Source organism: Enhydra lutris, unplaced genomic scaffold (assembly GCF_002288905.1).
Source record: "Enhydra lutris kenyoni isolate GAN:26980312 unplaced genomic scaffold, ASM228890v2 scaffoldscaffold72, whole genome shotgun sequence".
NCBI lineage: Eukaryota > Metazoa > Chordata > Mammalia > Carnivora > Mustelidae > Enhydra > Enhydra lutris.
This window is the reverse complement of record NW_019154156.1, coordinates 396,777-416,230: the sequence shown is the minus strand read 5'-3', so window position 1 is coordinate 416,230 and position 19,454 is coordinate 396,777. Positions and strand designations below refer to the sequence as shown.

The following is a 19,454-nucleotide window of genomic DNA, read 5'->3' as shown; positions in this document are numbered from 1 at the left end:
GAAGGAAGATCAAAGTCCTAGAGTGGTATGTTTGCATGTAAGATTTTAGAGTGAAAGAGCTCCAGGTTTATAACAGGATATGGATGGCTCACCCAGGGGTCAAAGTCTTTGATGAGAAAGTGATAATGACCAGGTTGCCAATAAATGTACCAACAAAGGTTAGAGGTTGATGTCATGAATCACAAAGGAACAAAGAGAGTGACGATGTAATAATCTGAAAATGGTTCAGGGACAAAGTGAAGATCCGTCAGTTGCTCTAACACATACCTGACCCTTCCTGGTCATCTCCCTTCCAAAAATTAGCCCCCAACCTTTGGCTACTATACTCCAAGGAATTAGGCCCTTTAAGATCCTTTTCTTTCCTCCTATAGAACTGGTCTGGCAAGACGATAATAGTGAAGAACCTAAGAGGCTAACAGGTGAGGGAGCAGAAAAGCTTGGTGTAATAAATTTTGCCTTGAAAAAATTAATTGTTTTTAAATTTTCTTTTGGAATCTCCAAGTTGAATGTATTACAGTCTTCTTAAACTCAATATGTCCAAAATAGATTTTAATTTCCTCCTTGACACACCCTACCCTTTCCCCTCTCTAAACTTTTGCATCCCCTTAAGTATATTCTCTTAAAACCAACCTGTGCTGCCACAATTCCTTTCATAGCTATCCTTAATTCATCCAACTGTCTTTATAGTCACTGTTACTTTGCTGCTTCAGGCTCTCATCATCTCTCACATAATAATTTCTCTCCCTAATAATCCTGACTTTATTTACAATTTTCATAAATTTTTCATCATGGATTTTTTGCATTGATTTATTATATATATTTTTTAAAGATTTTATTTATTTGACAGAGAGAGAGGCAGCAAGAGACGGAACACAAGCAGGGGAAGCAGGAGAGGAAGAAGCAGGCTTCCTGCTGAGCAGCGAGCCTGATGCAGGGCTCCATCCCAGAACTGTGACCTGAGCCCTGAGCTGAAGGCAGCCGCTTAAGGACCGAGCCACCCAGGGGCCCCATCACTAATTTTTATTTTTAAAAAATATTTCACTGGGGCGCCTGGCTGTCTCAGTCAGTAGAGTGTATGAGTCTTGATCTCAGGGCTGAGTCTGAGCCCCATGCTGGGGGTAGAGATTAGTTAAAAAAATATATATATTGCATGAAAATGTCATTTATCTTGTTTACTGAGTTTTCTGGTGCCTCCTTAAATTGTGCATACAAAGCAAGAGCTTCACTCAATTCACCCTTGTTCCAGCTCTACTTACTACCTCTATCTTGTCTCTTGCCATCTGTTTTCCATTCAGCAAGGACAGTCAACTAAAATACATGTGAAGTCATGCCACATTTCTGCTTAAAATTCTTCAATGAATACCTCTCAGGTTAATTCAATGAGACCTGCTGGTCCCTGATTACTATTTAAGCCTCTTTTGTAGATTTCCATTTCCTTTACTCATCATCACCATGACTAACATTACACAAGAGCACAGAATGAACATATTGTGTTTAGAGCCTTAACGTATTATCTCATCCTATATGATGAGGTGGGGGTAAATACTATTATTTTATAGCTAAGATACTTACCTATAAAGTTCTGTAATTCCCTAACATCTAAGTCCCTTTAATGCTTTTCCCCATGTTTCCACTTTCTGGAAGACTCTTTATTCTCCTTCTCTAGTTACTTCCTGTGGCAGGCTAAATAAAGCCTCCTTCTCCCACAGAGGCATCCACATCCTAATCCTGAGCACCTCTTACCTTGCATGATAAAACAGAATTTGTAGATACGATTTGGTTAAGAATTTTGAAATGGGGTGATTATCCTGGATTATTTGAGTGGGTCCAATGTAATCACAAAGGCCCTCACAAGAGGGAGGCAGGAGGATCAGAGTAAGAGAGAAGATGAGATATGGAAGTTGAGGTCAAAGTGATGCCATTGCTGAAAGGGGGCCGTGAGCCAAGGAATGTATGTGGTGTATAGAAGTAGGAAAGGGTAAGGAACAGATTCTTCTCTAGAGCATCCGGAAGGAATACAGCCCTGTGGACACCCTGATTTTGGACTTCCAATATCCAGAGACCAGAACTGTAAGAAAATATATTTGTGCTGTTTTTTTTTTCAATTGATATATCATTGGCATATAATTTTGTATTAGTTTCATGTATAAAATGTAATTATTTGATATTTGTATATATTGTGAAATGATCACCACGGTAAGTTTAATTAACATCCATCACCGCACATAGTTACATTTTTTTTCTTGTGATGAGAACTTTTAAGACCTACTCTCTAAACAACTTTCATTAGGTGTAGTCGCCATGCTGTACAAATATATGTTGTTTTATGTCACTAAGTTTGTAGCAGTTTGTTACAGCAGCAATAGGAAACACTTCACAGGGAAGGCTTTTTTGATTTCTGTCCCCTCACACCCCCCCGCTCTGGCCCCAACTGGATTAGCCACCCCTCCTCAATGTGTGCTCAACTCCCTGTCTTGCCTCTCCCATAGCATTTGCCTTGCTGCATTGCATTTCCCTGTTAGGACCCCACCTCTACCTCTACACTGTATGTTCCTCCAACAGGGATCATGTTGTTTCTCTTTATCCCCGGAGCCTAACTTAAAGATACATACCTGCAGCTGAATAGGTATTTGTTGGATGGATGAATGAATGTGACTTCTCGAAGAGGGCTAAGATTATGATTTATATTAAAACCCTATGTAGTGTCTATTTAGTTTAAATGCAACTCTTTTTGTCTTCCTAGCAAGAAAAATTTTTTAAAAAATGCACAGACTGGACTTTTTCTTGAACGTGCCATGAACATAAAAGGAAGAAGGGGTTACCTCAACAACAATGAGAAATCTACTTTCCTTAGAGATACGAAGTAACAAAGCAAGAGAGAGTGAAAAAATTAAGAAATTTTGAGGTTTAGCAGGGGCTTCTAAGTTTTTTACACAGTGAAGCATATGCCTAGATATGACATATGTGTCCCCTACCAGAAGTTTTTATTCATGACAATAGTGAATTACACATGCCTATGCTGGGCTTGCTACTACCGTATATGACTCCATCATGAGTCAGGGCCACATGACATTTTATTTATTCTTATCTTCCTTTTGCTGTAAATCTTTGTTATATCCGAGTTTCACAATGTAATTTTAGTATGCTGACTCTCAAAGGCAGAGGGCATTAGAGAATTTTGAGGGGTCATTACAGAGTCCCCTGAGTTTCTCTCCCATCCTCTACCTTACCACCTGTTCGGAGGTGTGGCATGGTGGTTGCATTCTCTGCTCAGGGTACTACAAGTCTGAAACCAAGGAGACAGCCGGACTGAGTTTTTGTCTGGAGGCTCTGGGGAAAAATTCACTTCTAAGCTCCTTGGTGTTTCAGTTCCTTGTGATTGTAGGACCAAAGTTCCATTTACTTGCTGGCTGTCAGCCAGGCCCTGCTCTGAGCAATGAAAGGCTGCTGTTAGGTCTTTTCCCCACGGCCTCCATTGTTACTTCACAACATGGTATGTTTGCTTTCTTCCAGGCCAGCCAGAGCACAGTTCTCAAAGTTTGTCTTCTGCAACCAGCCAGAGAAAACTCCCCACCTTTTAAAGAGTTCATGTAGTTAGGTTAGGCCTACCTAGATTAATCTCCATATCTCAGGCTCCCTTCTGCCATAGAAGAACGTAATCATAAGAGGAAAAGTCATTTTAGTCACAGTCCCAGGAATTATTAGGGCATGCACAACAGATGGGTGGAAAATTAGGTGCTATTTTGCCCACCACAGCACTGCACATGAAAGCTTATCAGAAGGGGAAAAGAAAGTGTATTTTGAAAACAATGCAACCAGTAAGTAAACAAAAACACCTAAGATTTTTCTTGGTACTTTTCCCCACTTTCCCACAGAGAACTACTTCTTTAATGGCATCAGATTGAACAACTCAGAGTTATATAATTAGTTTCATTCAGTGTGATTAATATGACTAATGCAGTTCTTCCAGCATGACTCTTCACTTCAACTGGTCACACAGTTACCTTGCGCAGGCTACCCCTGTTGGCCAATGAGTGCCCATGAGTAGCCAATCCATAAAACAATAAAACATTCTTTTGGAGAGCTAACAATAACAGATGGTGGTTACATTATACTAGAGTTTTGCTACTACTAGGGGAAACTGGGTAAATGGTACATGGGATTCCTCTATTACTTCTCATAATTGCACGTGAACCTAAAAGTTTCATCTCAAACTTAAAAGTTTAATTTAAAAAATTTTAGTTTTAATGTTGTGGCAAATTAGATCTAGCCCAGAGGTAGGATAGAACCGGAAGCTTGAGGAGTGGGAAGGGCATTTGGAATTCCCTAAGTAAGGAATCTGGTAAGAGCTCAATGTATAATGAGCTAAAGCTCCAGAAGAGCAAAGGCTCTTCTTCAGCTGAATTAGCAGTTTCTAAATTTTACAGAGTGGCCATTCATTTAAATTGGCCATTCATATTTTGGAACTTGTGCATTGTTTAGAAGGTTAGAAACCCAAAGCTTTTGTTGAGTTTTCTTTCTGTTATTCAGAGTGCCAGATATCTTAAGCAACAACTGTCTGTTTTGTAACCACTTAATAGAGAGTGATTAAAAAAAAAAAAGCCCTGTTATACACAACTGATGAATTTTTGAGCTCTACATCTGAAATTAGTGATGTACTATATCTTGGCTAATTGAATTAATTTAAAAAAGAGGGTCTCGTGGGTGGCTCAGTGGGGTAAGTGTCTGCCTTTGGCTCAGGTCGTGATCTCAGAGTCCTGGGATTGAGCCCTGCATTGGGTTCCCTGCTCAGCAGGGAGTCTATTTCTCCCCTCCCTCTGCTTGTGCTTTCCCTATCAAATGAATTAAAAATAAAATCCTTAAAAATTAATTAATTCTAAAAAAAGAAACAAGATGTTAGTTGATAAATAATTAAATAAATAAAAATAAAAGCCCCCAAGGAGCAAGGTGCTTATTTTCTCCTAGACACCATTTCTGTAATTTCAGTTACCATCACCATGTGCCAAGGAAGGCCCATCAAGTGTTTTCTCTGTGGATAGGTTACATCCTGGCAAGGTAAGGAGAGGATGGAAACTTGCCTTTGATTCAGTCAATTATGATGCTGACTATAAAAAATATTTTAAGGGATACAAGGCTGGCTCAGTTGGAGTATGCAACTCTTGATCTCAGGGTTTTTCTTTCTCTCTCTTTTTTTTTTAAATTAACACATAATGTATTATTTGCCCCAGGGGTACAGGTCTGTGAATCATCAGTCTTACACAATTCACAGCACTCACCATAGCACATACCCTCCCCAGTGTCCATAACCCAACCACCTTATCCCTCTCCCCGCCCTCCAGCAACCCTCAGTTTGTTTCCTGAGATTGAGAGTCTCTTATGGTTTGTCTCCCTCCTGATCCCATCTTGTTTCATTTTTTTCCCTCCTTACTCCCCATGGCCCCACTCCCTGCCTCTCAAGTTTCTCATATCAGAGAGATCATATGATAATTATCTTTCTCTGATTGACTTATTTTGCTTAGCATATTATATATATACCATATCTTCTTTATCCATTCATCTGTTGAAGGACATCTTGGCTCTTTCCATAGTTTGGCTATTGTGGACATTGTTGCTATAAACACTTGGGTGCATGCTCCCCTTTGGATCATTACATTTGTATCTTTATTGATCTCAGGGTTTTTTTTTTTTTTTTTTAAGATTTTATTTATTTATTTGACAGAGAGACAGAGAGAGAGAGAGAGATCACTAGGCAGAGAAGCAGGCAGGGGTGGGGGGAAGCAGGCTCCCCGCTGAGCAGAGAGCCCGATGCAGGGCTTAATTCCAGGACCCTGAGATCATGACCTGAGCTGAAGGCAGAGGCTTAACCCATTGAGCCATCCAGGAACCCCTGATCTCAGGGTTTTAAGTTTGAGCCCCATGTTGGATGTAGAGACTACTTAAAAATATATTTTTTAAAGGTATTTTAAAATAATTATTAAATTTATATTTTAGCTTATTACATAATGAAACATCAAAGTACTATATCCTATGATCAACTTTCTTCTTCTTTTTTTTTTTTTTAAAGATTTTATTTATTTATTTGACAAAGATCACATAGGCAGAGAGGCAGGCAGAGAGAGAGGAGGAAGCAGGCTCCCTGCTGAGCAGAGAGCCCGATGCGGGGGCTGGATCCCAGGACCCTGAGATCATGAGCTGAGCCGACCGAAGGCAGAGGCTTTAACCCACTGAGCCACCCAGGCACCCCAACTTTATTCTTCAACTTATCTGTTCTTTTAACTCCAAGCAAAAAATTTCCAGGCAACTTTCAAATGCCATCCATCAGCTATTTTTTCTTTACATCTTAGTTATTAAATCTTCATGTGTTGTTACTCCAAGCCTGTAATAATTGAGGAAATGGACTAAGGTATCTTCATTCTGTTAATCCCTGCTTATTTTTCTCAAAATTACTGATCTTGAGGGAACAACGTAAACCATCATTTCTATTTCTGAGTCAGAATAACAAAAAGTGGGAAAAGTTGTGGATGACAAGGACTTTTGGAACATTAGACAGTCTGTCTTTTATCTGGAAAGAGATGGATTTGATATACTGTCATTATATGTTTAAGGTGCCCCAAGGCTAGGATTATTTGATTCGAAATACAAACTCTTAAAAACTAAGACAAAGTCAAAGGAAAAAAGTATAAAGGATGTTTTTGCCTTTGTATCTTACTCTATGTCATGAGAATTTTTGTATTTATGCAACACTTCAATTAAAGGAAGCCCACCTTTCAAGGCCCTAAACATAAAAAACAAAACATTTTAGTTTGATGTCATTTTAGGCATCAAGGTCACTTTGCAAGGGAAGACGTGACTAGGTCATGACAATGGGTCCTGGCCACAGATGTATTTTTCAAACTTTGTAAACAGTGAAGGCAATGCATTTCACCAGCAGATAGCTTTTGCCCTATTGGAATGCTGCTTGAGGCCACCATGTTAGAGACAATCCATCCTGCCTAGGATCTATCCTGTGATGCAGAAGAGACCTGACAGGCAGTGCCGAAGACAGATTTGTAAGGCCACATTCCAGTGTAGTCAGCCTATATGCAATTATATGAATGGGTCCAGTAAAACCTACAGAACTGATGTAAGCAGGCCAAGTCAGAGGACCCAGAGGGATGTCCCACAGGACCAGCCAAGAGGGTCCTTCCTTGGCTTTGCACAGGATAGAAATCAAATTCAAGCCAGGAGGAAGTGAAAGCAGAGTTTACTGAGTAGTCTAAGTGATTGAGTATAGCAGATGGAGTGTCTGGGAGACTTGGAAAGGAAAGGAGAGTAAGCCTCTTTACTGCTTGGGGTTAGGGGTTTATACTGGAAAGGGGTCCAGGGTACATGTTTTTTCGGGAATCCAGGGCAGGGTCTGATCAAAGGTGAGTGACAGGTGAACAATAGGTGTTATTTCATAAATCACTGAAGGTAGGGGGTATTGATATCAGCGTCAGCTGAGGTTTGTTCAAAGCTAATGTCCTGGAACACATTTGGGATCCAGTTCTTAAGATGTCATCAGGTGTTTGGGGGCTTACGATGAAATTTAAAAAATGATTAACTTTCTAGCTTCCCCCATTGGAGTGGGAACATAGCTTTTTTTGACTTATTCAGGTGCAAGGTAAAATATAGAACATGAGGAAATGGGGCCGAGCAGGAAAACAGCAGAGATTGAGTCTTTCCAAAAAGGAAGTCCCTTTAGTTTTCCCTCTAGAACTATCCAACTAACCCACAGAGCAGTGAGCATAATGAATTCTTGTGAAGTCACCAAGTTTTAGGGAGGTCAAAACAGATTAGAATGGTTGAGGAAGACTTCATGGAACTCAACATGAACAAAACTAGACTCGTTTGTCATAATGAAAGTACAATAATGATTTTTTTGCTTCTGGTCTTCAACAATTCAATTTAACCTGAGTCCTCATGTAACTGTCATTGTACCAAAATATTGTTCTACTCATGCTTCTTTCCACCAAAAAAATTCTTCAATGGCTTCCTTTGCCTACACAAGAATGTTCTTGATCATCAGCTTTATCTGTTGAATCGCCCCTTTCTTAATTCTGATTGCTACGTATATTTCCAGGCATAGCCTATCTGCCTCTCAAATTATCATTTTTCTACCAAAAAAAAAAAAAAAAATCCCAATTCTAGCCAAACTAGCTTACTCACAGTTTCTGGACTATGCCATAAACATTTTTTTTTAAATCATTTTTGCTGTTGATTTGTTTTTTTCTAAATGAATTCCCATGCATCTAGAAATGTCCCATTCAAATTCTACCTTCTATGTGAGGCTTCTTCCCTAATTATGCCCAAATTATTTTTATAAACTACTTTAATATTTTATTGTCCAAACCATTGTTAATACCCAACAGTATATAGTCACTTACTATAGTTACATTTCTTATATATACATGTTTTATCTACAACACACCTAAATTGTAACCTTCTGGAGATAAAGGTCTACATTTAATGCCTTTATATAAAAAGTGTTGTCAGTAAATATTAATTGATGTTGAGAGAGGCAGTAAGATTTGAGTAGGTGGGAAGAGAAGGAACATTCTAGAGGAATAGGAGCAACAAGTGAGAATATGTATGGTTTATTCCAGAGATGGGAAAGAGAGTATCAAATAAGGGGTCAATTTAATTACTTAACAACAACAACAATTCAGCACTCAGCTATCATTCTTCACCTCACTTACTTTTTTCCAAGGCACAGTGATGCTCATTTATGCCTCAGGACTTTTACACTCTTGTGGAAAATATGATCACAGAAATAGAATTTTAAAAATACTTTGTTGTTTGCAAATACTGTGTTACAGGAAGGAAAGAGGGGGAGTGTTCACTAACCGGAGGCAAATTACCACCATTTGCCAGTGTCAGGATCTATTTTACACCTAAATTCTCCTCCCCATCCCCCAGTCGCCTAGTGGTTAGCAGGGGAGGAAATATCTCAAAACACCCAGCAGGGTGGGGGAAGGGTGAGTCGAGTAGTCAAAAGGAGATCAATCAGATGGCACAAGTCATCTTATGTGGAAGAGTCATGAAAAATAAAGCTAGTATCATTGGTAGGGGCCAGATTACATGATCTAGCAGAGTCTTATAGTCTAGATTTTAAATCTTGGTTTTTGACTAAATAGAAGTAAACAGGCACTCAAGAGTAGTATGAATCAGTGTGCGTTTGAACAAACCTCCCTTAGCTGGGGGAGGTGGTGGTCAGTTTCTTTATCCAAATGGGAAGCACTACACAGATTATCTACCTGCTTGTCAAGACACAAGGGGAGCAGCAGTGGGTAAGGTCCCAGGGTATGCAGCTGGATTTAAATTTAAATTTGTTCAAGTCCCAACATCTTTATTTATTTCTTTTTTAAGTCCCAACATCTTTAGTATTAAAAGATATGTAGCTGAGTTATCTTATTCCAATATGTTTTCCACAGTATTGTTAAAATTTCAACTTCACTTCATTTGAATTGCAGTAGCTGTCTGCAAGTATGGCACCAGTAGTGTGTGAAACTACTCCCTCCTGTGGGAATCAACCCAACTTATAGCCGGTTTAAAAATCCCTTACCCAGCTATCTAGAACAGATCAAATAGGGTTCATATCACAGTAGGCTATACAGGGTACTAGCCATGAACTCAGCTCACTTTTGTTCTTGCCATCAATTGTAGTAATTAGTAACCGCTCTCTTTGTCAGCACTCTTCTATTGAGTAACACTTATCCACATTGGGAACTGAATCTTGTTCATGACAACTTAGTAAATATATAGCTCTAGTTTTGCTTTCCAAGGTACACTGGATATATTACTGGACTCCTCTTCCAAAAGCAGGAGATGATTTGAAGTTAACAAAGGGGTTAGGAAATTATATATCAGTGTAATTAATCCAATTAATGTGTTAGTATCTCTGTGAAGATAATGGCTTACTGGATCATAAAAACTCTATTAGTGCCACCTAATTGGCAAAGAAAAAATGATATGCATAAGAGGAAATACAGTGTTAACTTTTAAGGGTCAGGCTTATAATTTGGATCCTACGATCTGAGGTGAATTGCGATCTATTTCAATTTGTAGATACCGAAATGGAAAAATGCATTTGAACAACAATTCAGTTGAAAGGGAATAATCTCTAGGCGATTAATTAACACAAGGGGGAGAAGGCATTGTTTGACTTTAAAAAACCCAAGAATGCAAAAATAAATTAAAAACCCACTTCTGATGTCCTACTCTTGAATTTCTGGACATTTTTTACTTTCTTATAAAGAAAAAGGCCTGCCAAGAATAGGGATCTAATACAAAGTGATACAAATATTTGTTATTTAAAAAGATCACTTGCACTACTTTATGCTGAATAGATTATATGAAAGCAAGAGTGGAATTGGGGATAGCAGTCTTCCACGTGAGAAATAATAGTGGAAAGTAGATGGATTTGAGAAATCTTTAGGAGTTATAAACAATAACACTTGGTGATATAAGTAGAAAACCTCTAGGCTTTGCAGTACAGAAACAGATAAGAAGAGCTTGTCCTGGGTGCTGGCTTGATCAGAAAGTCAGGCCTATAACCTTTCCATTACACCTAGGTGACGTGGCTCACTGAGAGCATTGATGGGTACTGATACAAAGCAATGTGTTCTACTTCAGTAATCTTCCAATCTAGAGAAGGTTCTACTTAATGAGGTCATTGTGCCTACTATACACGAGACACACTGAAAGGGTCCGTAGACAAAAGGATGAGACTGATACAAGGCGAAGGTCAAGCAAAGCTTTATTTCGCGCCAAGCGTCGAGAATCAAACTGACTGGCCAGGGCCGTCTATTGCAAAGAGGCGACCCCTCCCAGTCTCACAGACTAACTTTTATAGAGTAAAGGCCATGTGGTTGAGCCTGGCCACACACAGGTGGCCAACTGAATTACATTCTACCCCATGATAGTCATCTAATTCAGCCTATGACCTTGGCTAGAATTGGCGCCTTTGTCTGGTGCCCAAAAGGCGGGGGCTCACACTCCCTGGCGGGTAATACGTGCACTTTTACTTGATTGGACGTCTCCACCTGGCTGAACACGTCCTTGGCAGGTAGGGAGGTAATACGTGCACTTTCCCTTGATTGGACATTTCCATCTGGCTGGACACGTCTTTGAATCTGGACTCCGTTATCGGGGGCTATTTGGCCGTATTTCACCAATTCTGTTTCTAAGCACTTTCCTCTTGGGGGAAGGGGCAGGTTCAATCTAAGTTTACTGCATAAACAACAAAATGGCTCACTCTGGCTAAGTAGGCCCTTACAACACCTTCATGGGAAATAAGGGAACTACTGGGAAGATGAGCTGACCTAGCTATTTAACTCATTTTTACCCCTTTATTCAGCTGATCTGCTCCTTCAGAAGTAAATCAAAGTAAAAGTACCTGAAAGTTCAAGTTGCCATTTGTATCCAACTTAAACTGGTGAGTTTCTGGCTTGAGCACTTGACTAGGTAGCTGGTGTTCTGCAATTTGAGATGGGTAACAGAGTAGACAAGGACCAGGCTTTTTATTTTGTTGTTGTTGTAATTGCTGTTGTTGTTCTTGTGGGAGAGAGAAAGAAAATAAGATCAGTTTTGGATATTGACTTTAAGGTCACTTTGATACTCCAATTGGAAATAGGAACCTGGCATTTTGAATATATGGGTCCAGATACCAGAAGAAAGTTGTGGGATAAAGATAAAAACATCGGAATCTTCTGCTAAATAGATAGAAATAGAAATAGATTGAAATTGAAATTACAGATATGAATGAGATCACAGGTATGAATGAGAGAGTATAGTTAGAAGAGAAGAGAAGAGAAGAGAAGAGGGTCAAGAACTGAAACCCTGAGGAAAACTCATACTTTTGTTAAGACCAGTGAGGAAGCTGAGAAGGCAAATATTTATATGGTGCAACATACAAGAGAAGCATGGTATCTGAATATAAAGTGGAAAACCATTTCAAGGGGAACATGATTAACAGTGTCAGATGGTACTAGAATCGTGTAGAATGAAAACTATCCACTGGATTTAGCAATCAAAGGTCATTGATGACCTTGGAGAAAGTTGTTTTGGTAGAGTGGCTGTAGCTAATGTCAGAAATAGTTTTTGTTTTGTTTTTATTGTTATTTTATTATTATTTTTTAATTTAGAGAGAGAGAGAGAGAGAGAGAGAGTGTGTGTGTGTGTGTGTGCATGTGAGTGGGGGGAGGGCAGAGGGAGAGAATCTCAAGCAGACTCCATGCTGAGGGCAGAGCCCACAGTGGGGCCTGATCACATGACCCTGAGATCATGACCTGAGCCAAAATCAAGAGTTTGTCGCTCAACCAGCTGAGCCACCCAGGTGCCCCAAAGTCAGAAATAGTTTTAGGACTATTTGTGAAGTGAGGAGAGGGCACCAATTATAGATAACCCTTGAGAAATTTAACCTTGGGGATGGAGAGGGATTCAAAGGAACATTTTAGGAAGCCAGAAAAGAGAGAGCAAAACAGTAAATGTATACATGTTATTAACATTTAATTGCACAAGAATTTGTGGATTACATGAAGGGCACAGGGAGGGAACTGAGAATTGAGAGATGGACAGGAAATAGTCCTTCCCTTCAAGGTGCTCAAAGTTTAATAGGGGAGAGGGAAAGATAAAGAATTATGTATATAGACTGTGTAATAATAGATGCATTAAATTTAGTGGTAGCATAGTAGTGAAAGTGAAGAGTACGTTTATCAGGAAGGAGATAAGAGAAGACATTAGAAATAACATTCTGAGTTATGAATTCTTTTTTTTTATTAAAGATTTTTTTTTATTTATTTGACAGACAGATCACAAGTAGGCAGAGAGGCAGGCAGAGACAGGAGAAGGAGGCAGGCTACCTGCTGAGCAGAGAGCCCGATGCGGGACTCCATCCCAGGACCCTGAGATCATGACCTGAGCTGAAGGCAGAGGCTTTAACCACTGAGCCACTCAGGTGCCCCCTGAGTTATGAATTCTTAAGTGTTTTCTAGGAAGAGTATGAGAAAAAGAAAAAAAGCATAGTTTATAGGAAACTATATACAGCCTTTAAAGTGGGGTTCTTGGAATCAAATTGCTTAGATATAAATCCTGCCTCTAACATTACTAGCTCCGTGACTTTGGGTCATTATCGGGTAAACATTGCAAAGTCTCAAATTCTTCACTTATAGTATGAAAGCTGATAATTCCTATTGTATAAGATTCTAGGGACCTTTAAAAGCTGTGAAGCACTGAATTCAGTAGCTGGTACTCAATACATGTTATTATTATGGGATCTAAGATACAAAAAGAGTGGTGAAGTATGAAGCTACAGAAGTTAATTAGGAACCAGATCATGATAGATTTGTCAGGAAAGTTAACACTGCTCCCAGCATTAATTAAAAGAAACTAGTATCATTATTAGAAAACAAACTGAAGTCAGGATTAATTCTACTAAAAAAAAGTCTTCAGGAAACATCTTAATTATAATCTCCTGTTAATGAAGCCTAAGGCAACAGGTATGTATGTACAAGTTCCTTACAGGATACTAATTAGGAGGCTGAGATCGCTAACCTCTAATTGTGCAATTTGCAAATATATTTTTATATCACAACATCTTATAATACAAAGCATTGTTTTCCATTAAGATTGTTGCAAAACTTCAGTTTTCTAATTTTTTTCTTTCTATGTTTGAGTACTTCTTTTTCTTTTCAAATTCTTATTTAAATTCTAGTTAGTTAACATACAGTGCATTATTGGTTTCAGGAGTAGAACTCATTGATTCATTACTTACACACAACACCCAGTGCTCACCATAACAAAAACCCTCCTTCATGTCCATCACCTATGTAGCCCATCCCCCCACCCACCTTCTTCCAACAACCCTCAGTTTGTTCTCTGTCTTTAAGAGTCTGTTATGATTGGGTACCTGGGTGGCTCAGTTGTTAGGCATCTTCCTTCGGCGCAGGTCATGATCCCAGGATCCTGGGATCAGGGTCTGTGCTCTGCGGGAAGCCTGTGTCTCCCTCTCCCACTCCCCCTACTTCTGTTCCCTCTTTTGCTGTGTCTCTCTCTGTCAAATAAATAAATAAATAAATAAATAAATAAATAAATAAAATCTTTTTTAAAAAGTCTCTTATGGTTTGTTTCTTTCTCTTTTCCCCCCTCCCATCTGTTCATCTGTTTATTTCTTAAATTCCACATATAAGTGAAATCATATAGTATTTGTCTTTCTTTGATTTGTTTTGCTTAGTATAATACACTCTGGCTCCAACCACATCATTGCAAATGGCAAGATTTCATTCTTTTTGATGACTGAGTAATATTCCATCACATACACCCTCCCCCCCACATCTTCTTTATCCATTCATCAGTCGATGGATATTTGGGACTTTTCCATAGTTTGGCTTTTGTTGATACTCAGTTTTTTTTTGTTTGTTTGTTTTTGTTTTTTAATGAATTGGTAGTGTGGTATTACTTTGATTTCAGTAAAAATGGTATTTCGGGGTGCCTGGGTGGCTCAGTTGGTTAAGCATCTGCCTTTGGCTCAGGTCATGATCTCAGGGTCCTGGGATTAAGCCCTGCATTGGTCTCCTTGCTCAGTGGGGTGTTTGCTTCTCCCTTGCTCTCTCTCTGTGTTTTCTCTCTCACCTCTCTCAAATAAATAAAATCTTAAAAAAAAAAAAAAAGGCTATTTCAACTCTACCACCAAAACAAAACACACCAAAATTAACTTATCACATAGTGTTGCTCACCATGAGTGTTTGGTAAAGGCATTTTAAAACTAGAGTTAGACTCCACAAAAAGCTGCAGTAGGATGCAAGGAAATCCTCATGTGAGCTGTACTCTTACTCTTTTTTCATAGTTTGAGTGGATGAAGTTTTCTTTGGTCTGAAAAGTCAGTGATTTATCTTATAGATTTTTATTTTGAGGAAGACTTTTTCTTTTCTCTTTGTAAGATTTTAACTTCTCACTTACGGGAATAATATTCCCTCTATAGAAGGAACTTTTGCCTTCTAAAGAGAATTCTGGGTCACCACTGCCTAGAGTTAATTTAATCTGTTCAGTATTTTCTTTAAAATATTTAATTTTAAGTAATCTCTACACTCAATGTGGGGCTTGAACTGACAACCTCAAGATTAAGAGTCACTTGCTCCAACCATTGAGCCATCCAGATGCCCAACCTGTTCAGTATTTTTAAGGTTAAAAAGATTTATCAGTTTGGGGCACATGGGTGACTCAGGGGGTTAAGTATTCCACTCTTGGTTTCAACTCAAGTCATGATCTCTGGGTCCTGAGAGCCATCCTTGCAAAGGGCTCCTGGCTCAGTGCAGAATCTGCTCTGGGTTCTCTCTCTTCCTCTGCCCACACCCATCCCCATGCTCTCTCTTTCTCAAATACATCTTAAAAGGAAAAAAAAAAAAAAAAAAGAAAAAAGAAAAAAGAAAAGATGTATCAATTAAAAAAAAATCTTCGTTTGGGAATTTTCCATTCCTAATGAATCCAGTGGTAAAATCTTTATACCTGAATTGTTAACGGCGATTTTGTTATTTGATATGGCATGTACTGTTGATACTCGGTATACGGTGGCTTAGATTACATCCTGTGCGTGTGCCTCAATTTCCCTAATTTTTTTCCCAATGGTTTGAGCCTACAGATTTCGCCTCTTTTTTGCATGTTTATTTACATATATTACTGGGTCGATTTTTCCAGGTGTTTCATTAAGAGCATCAGGTTTGTTTTTTGCAGTTGTCTAGAAATTTCATAGCGGAGGAGGTCCTGAACTCCTGCCTGCAAGGTAGGTCTTTGGCTTGTTGATCCTTAGTAAACACACCACGTCCATCTGGGCGTGCAGGGGAAACTCTCTAACCAGCGGCTTTGGATTTCAAAGTTTTGTTTTTCCCCAAGACCCACAGTAACATCTACAGCCCAGCACACGTGTACATGACTGAATAAAAAATGTTGCTATAGAATATTTACGACTACCCGAGATGTCCCTAAAATTTCTTACTCTCCTTCATATAAAACCAAAACTGCATTCCTTCCAGGTAACTGATTTTACAAACATGGTTAAAGCCCGACTGACATCTCTCCTCTAACAGTCTCCGCCTCTGCTCCTTCTATCACAGCCCTCGACAGTGCGACGTTTGTAGCTGGGAAGGGAGAGACCCGCGATGCCCCCGAGCCCTACGCAGGCTTTGCTCAGGAAGGACTGAGCCCGCTCGCCAACAGCTGCGCACGGACCCACTGCCCTGGCTAGGTGGATGATGCAGGGCTCGACCCATCTCCCTGCCCTCCGGCTTCCTGGAAGTCCGCCCCGCCCCCTCCATCTGCTCTCCGCCGATTTAATCTCGCCACTGCGAAGTGGGCCGAGCGCCGAATGATCGATGTTCCCTCCACGCCTCGAGAGCCGCCATTTTGGGGGGAGGAAAACAGAAGTAGGGGTGGCAGGTCGTCCACAGGATGTTGGCTGGCTTTTGCTTCTCTTGCCAACGCTGTGGGACCAGGGTGGAAGAATCCACCGGGGCCACTCCTTCGGCTGTCTCTCCGGAATGAGGCCTCAGCGCCCGCGCTGGACGGCCCCCTCATTCAACCGAGAGTGAGTGGCGATCGGCGGCGCGGCGCGCCCTCGCGCGCCCTTGGCTGTCAGTTACCCCGCGCGCTCCCGCCGAGGCGCAGCTCCCCGCGCGCTCCCGCCCCTCCCCCGCCCGGCTGGGAGCTCGGCGCAGACTCGCTTGTTTGTTTCTGCAGGAGCCCAAGGAGAGGCCGAAGCCGAGAAGATGCCTGGCAAGCTCAAGGTGAAAATCGTGGCCGGGCGCCATTTGCCAGTGATGGACCGAGCTAGTGACCTGACTGATGCCTTCGTGGAGGTTGGTGCCAGGTCCTGCCCCTCAAAACACAGGGAGCGCCCAGCCCCGCCTCGCCCCCAGCTCTGCAGCCCTTTCTCCTGTCGGCCGCTGTCCTTTGTGCGGGTGCTCGTCCAACCCCTCCTTTGAGGGCTTGAGCGCCAGGACTGCAGCCCGTCTGATGGGTGCCCCGCTCTAGGGCTCTGTGGCGCCCTCCCCGCGTGGGGAGGCTCTTACTGCTCTGCATGCTGGGGTGACCGTAATGTCAGGTCTCGGAGCGGGCCACCTGCCAGGCAGGAGGTGATCCCGAGGCGTGGCCGCGCAATCGTCGGAGCTCAGGCGCACACACGCGCGCGCGCACACACGCACACGCACGTGGGTACCGCCATCGACTCAAGGAGAGGCGGTTCCTCCAGCCAGAGTAATGGAGACCACGTGAAGAAGGTAGATACAGTCCGTTATGGGCGCTTGGAGACCTAGAGGGCCCGATAATCCGTTCTTGAACACATTGTCTGAATCATCAGTGTAAACACAACCATAAAGCCCTCTGCTCTTGTACAGACTGGTAGGTATGATGAACTGTTTTAGGGTAATTTAGTGCCTTGAGGTAGGAAGTCAATTAAGTGTCATGGATTTAAATTGCAAAATTGCTTTTTAAGCCAGATGATTAGTTTAAAACTCATGCAAATTAGCGCAGCCCTAGGGCCCGGAAAGTAATAACCCTGAGTCTGAAAGAAGCCAAGTAAAAATTGTAATAAAAACTGACTTAATGAGCCAGAGCATTAGAATAATAATCATTAGGGCTAGTAATGCTTAGAGTTGACAGCTACAGGATAATATACAACCTGATTTCATGGCAATATAAACTATTCTTGATGTTCTGTAAAGGTTCTCTGACTTAATAACTGCAGTTTCCCCCCCCCAAACATTGCCGTGGTCATTCTTAATCCCAACTTGAGAAACAGATGCCGAGTGTGTTCTTGGGCCAGATGTTGAGTAATGGGGATACACAGATGGCCAGAGCATAGTCTTTGCTTTCAAGTAGCTCAGGGACTGACGCATACAGTTTAGGTTAATAACTGATAGCTAACGTGTTGAGACTCATTGCCAGGTCTTTGCTAACTACTTTTTAATTCTTATTCCTCATAACAGTCCTATTATATTGTTATCCCATATTACAGTTAAGATGATGGAGGCCTAGGAGCAGTAAATAATTTCCCAAAGGTTTCTTAACCTTGTAAATAGGTTTGTGGTCTGTTCTCTTAACCACTGTGCTAACATTGACTCTCTAGACAAGGTGATGAGTGTAGTAGAATATGGAAACTTCATTCTGTCTCTGAAAGTTTAGGAAGTTTTCCTAAGAAAATGACATTTGAGCTGAATCTTGAAGGACACTCAGGATTTTACTAGGCAGAGGGAACATCAAAGGCACAGAATGGGATACATGGTATGTTCAGGGAACTAGGTTTGAGATGTGTCTGGAGTAAAAGGGAATATGTGGGTAGTGGAGGCTGGAAAAGTAGGTTGGTGCCAAATCTCACTTTCTGTACTAAATAATTTTTCCTATTCTATAAACAGGGGCAAACAAAGAGAACTTTTTAAGGAGAAATGGAACAGGATATTTATTAGGTTGTTTATAGGATGACTCTATGATGGACTATATGATGGACTGGACAGATGAAAGATGAGACAGGGAGATCAGTTAAGAAGGTGGTAAAATTATCCACACAATATGTGCATGTTGAGAATGACTGGAAACTGATTAGAGGAGGAAGACTTGAGAGGGACATTTCCCATTTTTTTTTTCCTTTAAGATTTTATTTATTTATTTGACAGAGAGAAAGCATGAGCAGGGGCAGGGGAGAGGGAGAGGCAGGCTCCCGTCTGAGCAGGGAACCCAATGTAGGGCTCGATCCCAGCACCCCTGAGATCATGACCTGAGACAAAGGCAGATGCTTAACTGATTGAGCCACCCAGGAACCCCTTGAGGGACATTTTTTTAGGTAAAATCGTCATGCCTTGGTAATAAATGGTTTTAATGGTGAGAGAATGGTTGGATTCAAGAGTGACTTTTAATTCCTTCTTTTCAGCAAATAGTTATTGAATGCTGTTTGCCAGACCAGTGCTAGTCAGTGGTATAACTGATGCCTATGTGATAGTAAACAAACTAGACTTGGTTCCTAGTTTTATGGAGTTTATATTTTGGTGGAAGAGACAGAGTAAAGAAATGATTAAATAGATAATTGTGATGAGTGTCATGGAAGAAAACAATAGAGATTAACAGGGAACATCTACTTTGGGTTGGGTGAGCAGGAGACCTCTGAGGAAGTGTCAATCAAAGACCTACTGGATGAGGAGGAGCCAGCTGCTCAGGGAGTGTGTTAGGAAGTGAAGGAAGATGGGTGTGGCTGGGATGTGGCACAAGATAAAGTTGGAGAGTTAGTCAAGGAGCCAATCATGCAGGATCTTAGAGGCCATGATTAGGAATATGGATTTTATTCAAGTTCTGTGGGAAGTGGTTGTTGAGATTAGTACTTTTTTTTCTTTTCCTGTCTGGAGTATGGACTGAAGAGAGAAAGAGCTGAAGCAGACAACTAATTAAGAGATTCT

The 19,454-nt window shown here is 40.8% G+C and overlaps 1 protein-coding gene across 5 annotated transcripts in view; it reads left to right on the top strand.

Annotated features, from left to right (window-relative positions):
- The first annotated feature begins 16,381 nt into the window (after positions 1 to 16,381).
- LOC111159941 (C2 calcium dependent domain containing 5) overlaps positions 16,382 to 19,454 on the top strand; it is a 99,646-nt gene continuing 96,573 nt past the window's right edge. For 4 of the 5 annotated variants that reach the window (XM_022522634.1, XM_022522633.1, XM_022522631.1 and 1 more), the window contains exons 1-2: positions 16,382 to 16,597; positions 16,750 to 16,868. In XM_022522634.1, coding sequence (XP_022378342.1) covers positions 16,779 to 16,868 — 90 coding nt within the window. In that variant the 5' untranslated portion in view covers positions 16,382 to 16,597; positions 16,750 to 16,778. Of the gene's footprint in view, positions 16,598 to 16,682; positions 16,869 to 19,454 lie in introns of those variants that run through there. The other variant, XM_022522635.1, reaches the window with a different exon arrangement.